A 6,000-nucleotide genomic window follows, 5' to 3' on the forward strand; every position below is an offset into this window, starting at 1 on the left:
TGCTATTTGTTAATCTATTTAAATATTTCATGATTGATTACTTTTATGTGAGTTCTTGTAAATTACTTTTATGTGAACATGTACATGGTCATTATTACAATATTAGAAAGAAAAGAAGAAAGTGTTACAGCTATTAGTTGCACTAGAAGTAACAATAGTAATAAATTGGCTTGATTTTTTATTTTATTATCAAATATTTTTATTTAATAATAAATATTAATTACATATTAATGAAATAGTATTATAGTATCTAATAAATAATAATTGATTATAATTGTAATTGTAATTGTAATTTTTAATATATAAACAAACTATAAAAAATAAAAAAAATTATAAATAATTAAAGTTGTATTTGAAAAAATATCTAATATTCTAATAAATAGAAATTTTGTATTGGATAAAATCATATACAATTCTATAATTTTATATAAAATATTATAAAAAATTTATAATTTTCCAAATTATTAAAAAAAAAAGAATTAAAAATGAATCGAAAATATAGAAAAAATTTCATACTTAAACGTTGTTTTAGAGAAAATCAAATTTGAAAATTCAATTGAATACAATTATCCCTAAATAAAATCAAAATATTTGACATAATTTTAAAAAATATCCATATATTTTCTAAGTTACTTTAACATCACATTATTCCATTATTTATAGTTTCTTCAATCAACCAAATTAATAAATACATAGGTAATAATCATTTAAGCGCATTAATTCGAATTTATATAAATGTATAAACATGCTTTATTTATTATCATAATAACTTGTTACATAAAATACAGATAAATACGTAAATTATAATTAAATTTGAGTTTAAATTACAATTAATTTATTATAATTCAGTTTAAGTTTCTTGAATAATGAATTTAAATAACTAATAAATTTAAATTTTAATCCAATTTGAAATTTAATTTCATATTATATTATATATGCTTATTAAATTATATGCTTATATCTATTTCCATTCATTCAAATTCACATTTCTCTTTTATATTACTTGTATTTATGTCTAATTTTGAATCTTTCTTAATAGTAATTAAATTTTCTTTCTTGCAATTTATATTTCTTTGCTTTCTCTAACTTTTTATTCTATCACTTTTGTATTATCTATTTTTGTTAACTTTTGCTCTTTTAGGTTCAATTATTTAACATTATACAATTTATATAACATTCTACAATTCTGCATTAAATCTTAGTTTTTTTTTAAATGTTTAAATTTTCCTATGTAAAATATAAAATATATAAAACTATATATAATATATAGAACTTCCTCTTTTCTTCACTTACTCGATAGCTATTTAATATTTTCTTTCAAATTCTTGTAACTTTGTTTTGCTATTTTACGAACTGTTTTTACTTTTTTTTTTAAATATGTAGTTACATATATAATTCGATCTCTATAAGTATATAATTTTGATGTTGTTATTCTTCTTAATATGATAATATATAAGCAATATAAGAATTTATTATATTTCAAAAAATCAAAAATATAAATATTCGAATATTTCTTTTTTGAAATATTAATATAATTTTATTTATTTCAAAATATTAACATAAATTTATAAATTTAAAAATATTTACATTCGAAACTGTTCGTGTTAATGTCGTTTAAGATTATTAACGCTGTTTCTAAAATGAGATTAAGTAAAAGTAATCAAATAGATAATAAACGACCAAAAGATTAATTAAGTTATAATTTATGACGATTCTAACATAATTTTTTTGCGTTATTCATTTTATTATAATTTCAAATTTTCTTTCAATGTAAAGAAATATTTTTTTTTGAACGATTAGAAAATATTTTCTAAATCATAGAACGATTTAGAAAATATTTTTATCAATTCATTTGTCAATCCCTTAAATTGTAGATACAAATTTATTTTTGTTTGAATTTCCACATATACAAAAAATTTGTTTAATTCGAATAAAATGTATTTGATTCGATAATGGAATATTATTAATGTATAATAAATTTATTTAAGTATACTTCATATTAATTTGTAATATCAATTCATAATTGTAAAAATACATTATGATATTATTTAGTTTATTTAGAGAAATATAGTGACAAATATTGGATATTTCTATACTAGAACTACAGAAATCAATTAATAATAATACTATAATAAATATTTACTTTATTAACTATCAGACAAGCGAACTTCAAAATGTCATACTTAATCAAGCGCAACAATGACATTTAATAAAAAAAGAGATACTAATTTTAAAGTATTAAATTATGTAATATAAGAATATCATTACATACATCTACTAAATGTTTTTTTTTAAATGATTCATTTTTTTCATTCATAATTGTTGCATCTAAACATTCAAATAATTAAAATTATATTTTAATTTTTTTTATTCCACAAATATAATTCAGATAACAATTATTAACAATTAATAATGTTTATTAATAATGTTTATTAATAATATAAATTAATAAACATTTACATAATTAATTAAGCATATAATTATAGAATATAATATTGTAAACTCTATTATTTTCTATAAAAAATCATTACCTATAATTAAAAAGAAATTATACGTCTTTATATTACATTCATAAAAAAACATATGCAAGGATCACAATATTGCAAAATATTAAATAATTATTAATTATCTATAATTTGGATTTGTGAAATAAAAATACAACAGATATATCTTATTTTTGGCCATTAAAATTTTTTTTCCAATCGCAACCAAATTGAATCTTTTGCTAATTTAATTAGAAATCAAAACTATAAACATTAACAATATATTCTATATGCTACTATAAACATTAACACTATATTCTATATACATCATTTTTATCACACTTTTCAAGAAAGCATTTTGAAATTATAGAATTTTAAATAAATTTTATATATATATATTAATATTTATATAATGTACTTATAAAAATATATCATATTGATTATACATTTTTAACAATATTATAATATTAAATTTTTTAAATTTTTCGTCATTAATATACATAATTAGTATACATAATTTTATATACTATGATTTAAAGAGAAAGGTAATAAAAGAACGAAAAAAACTAAAACAGTGCTGAACCGAGATGTTATAAAGTTTTTAATTTGAATTCGAGATTCGAAAGAATCATTACACGAGGACGCTGCGAAATGAAAACGACGATGAATTATACTTTCTCGAAGAGCCAAGGAGATTGTTTCAGTCTTAGTAGAATGGTATACGATAAAGGGAGCTTGAAATAATAGATGTGTTAATTACCACGATCTTGATTGCATCGGATTCTTTTCTTTCTTTTTTCCGAATAAAAATGATAATTAATATATACTAATTTCCTACTAATTAATATATACTAACTTATGAGTAATTACAAAATCTGTAAGTTGATAATTAAACATGATTCAAATGAATTATTGAATTATATTTATTCCATAGTTGATACAAACTTTTACGCATGATTATACATTTTTGGTGGGTTTTCTGAATTTATTAACGTGATAAATAGTTTTCGTTTATTTTATTAATTATTGGAAAATTAAAAATTTTCATAGAAAAAAATTTTATTAGGATTTTGTATTAGAATATTGATAAATGAAAAATATATAACAAAGCACAAATATGTAATTGTATGCAAAATTTGAATTTTGAGTATAAAACAATTTGTGCTACAAAAATCATATGTATATTAATTTTATAAATTTGTTAAAAATAATATTTTTGATTATTGTATATCTCTGAATCTTTTAGTATCATTAAATCTTTAATTTAATTTAACAAAAAAAATAATATATAATATACGTACATATAATATATATTTATATCATAGTTCCTAAATAAAATATTTGTATTTTATTTATCCAAGAAATAAGTTCAAATATTATTTCAAAATATATAATCATTATATCATTAAAATTTTCAAAATTATTTTATTAATTATTTTAATTAATAAAATAATTAATAAAAAAATTAAAAATTAGTAAAAAAATTAAAAATCTGTATTTACATATTTATTTAAAAATTGTATATAATATTCATTTAAAATTTTATTAGATGTACTATAAAATACTTTTTACTTATTTTAAGTTATTTTTTAAATGTTAAAAATATTCCAATATCTTGATTTAATTATATGTCATATTAAAACAAAAATTATTTTTTAAAAAATATTTTTAAAATTTTCAATTACATTATCTGAAATATATAATTTGTTTAACACATGTATAATTTCTTTTATAGAGTCATTCATCACATGATCCACGACCACGTCTCTCAGCTTCTCAACAGGCCCAAATACTAAGCGACGTTCAACAACACCAACAACGGTTTCATCGATCCCAAGAGTTATCCGATACTCGAGGATCTTTTTCAAATTTCGAGCAAGCCGCTTCAAAACCACAAACTAGTTTATCTTATTCATCTCTAGCAAAGTATAAAGTAGATCGTGCAAAGCAACAACAACTTCAGCAATTGTACCAACAACAACAACAAGTACAACAGTTGATACAGGAACAACAAAAAATAGCACAACAACTCAATAATCCAAATCTGAATAGTCAAATCCAGTTTCAATCTCAACCTATCAAACAACAGCAATTCCAACAACAATATAGTAGCCAATATCAAAACACTAACAATCATTTTCAAAATCTTCAACAAGATTTGTCGCAACCTTTGTTCAATGATCGACAAATGTTACAATTACAAGAATATTTAGAAAAACAACGTGAATTAGAATTACTGCAAAAGCAAAGACAACAATTATTATTGGAACAACAGGAGTTACGAAGACAGCAGGAATTGCTGAGACTTCAACAACTGCAGAAACTAACCTCTACAACTTCGTTACCTATTTCTGTCACTTCTGCTAGCACCATAGATGTCAGCACTACAGCGACTCCTGTACTCGTGTCACTACCAACGAGAAAAATTACTCCATCGGAAACAGATCTATTTCTAAAGGCAATAGCCACTCATCAAAAGAAATATTCTACCACTACACCGATTTCACCTATAACAACCACTATAAGGACCTATAAACCCACTTCGACAGTTTCGCCCAAAACCTATCAAGAGAAGATAACAGTAACTTCGACTATACCAGAAAATCTATTGGGTTTGATTCAGGAACAACAGAATCAATTCATTCAACAGGGTAAACCAAAACCTCAAATCAAAATCATATATCAAACTGAGAAACCAATGACTTCGAAGAATATTACAACAAAAACTAGGTCTACTTCATTAGGATCAGAAAGAGAAATTTTGCTGAAACAATTGAAATTGGCTTTAGCTCAATCTGTCGACGATGATGCAAGGAATGTTAATACAAGAGATATCGTGCTTCCTAATGGAAAAAAAGTTCAGTTGATCGATTCTTCAAACAGTCTAACCTCTAATATCCCAACCGATGGATCAACATTGACTACCTCTACTTTGGCGTTAATTACCTCGACTACGACTATCAAACCGCCAAAAGCTATTTTTGAGGAATTAACAAAGGGTGTGCTTCCTCCTGGAGCAGATTTTGAAATCATTAGACAAAAAAGCGATGGAAAATTAGAAGAGATTGGGAAAACACCGATTCACAATCTACCAGCGAAAAAGGTAACATTTGTCGTATTGGAGGAGCAGCCTGATGGTAGTTATAAGATACAAGGGGTAAAAGGAAATGCGGATAAAGAAGGAATTGAAGTAAAGTCTATCGTAGAAAAAATTAAAAAAGGAGAGTTAAAATTGCCACCAAGTTCGTCGAATGCGACCACTGTTGGTTCACTTCAGAATTTCGCATCTAGTTTAGATCCAAAAACGATTTCGACGAAACAGAGTATTGTAACATCAATTCCATATACTACCTCTAGATCAACTACTGCAAGATCTACTTCTGTTTCATCAAGGTACACAGAAAGGTAAATAATAAAATATAATAAAATAATAAATATTGCTATATTATATTGCTATATTATAATTTTATTATATTATTTACAATTTTATAAATATAATATATATATATATATATAT

The 6,000-nt window shown here is 22.4% G+C and overlaps 1 protein-coding gene across 1 annotated transcript in view; it reads left to right on the plus strand.

Moving 5' to 3' along the window:
• The window catches only part of LOC122713599, a 37,400-nt gene that overhangs the window by 22,750 nt on the left and 8,650 nt on the right, over nucleotides 1–6,000 (plus strand). The window contains exon 2 of the mRNA XM_043934198.1: nucleotides 4,219–5,888. Within this exon, the coding sequence (XP_043790133.1) occupies nucleotides 4,219–5,888 (1,670 nt within the window). The remainder of the gene's footprint in view (nucleotides 1–4,218; nucleotides 5,889–6,000) is intronic.

This window comes from Apis laboriosa, unplaced genomic scaffold (genome assembly GCF_014066325.1).
Source record: "Apis laboriosa isolate Shangri-la unplaced genomic scaffold, ASM1406632v1 scaffold25_cov139, whole genome shotgun sequence".
Classification (NCBI taxonomy): Eukaryota; Metazoa; Arthropoda; class Insecta; order Hymenoptera; family Apidae; genus Apis; species Apis laboriosa.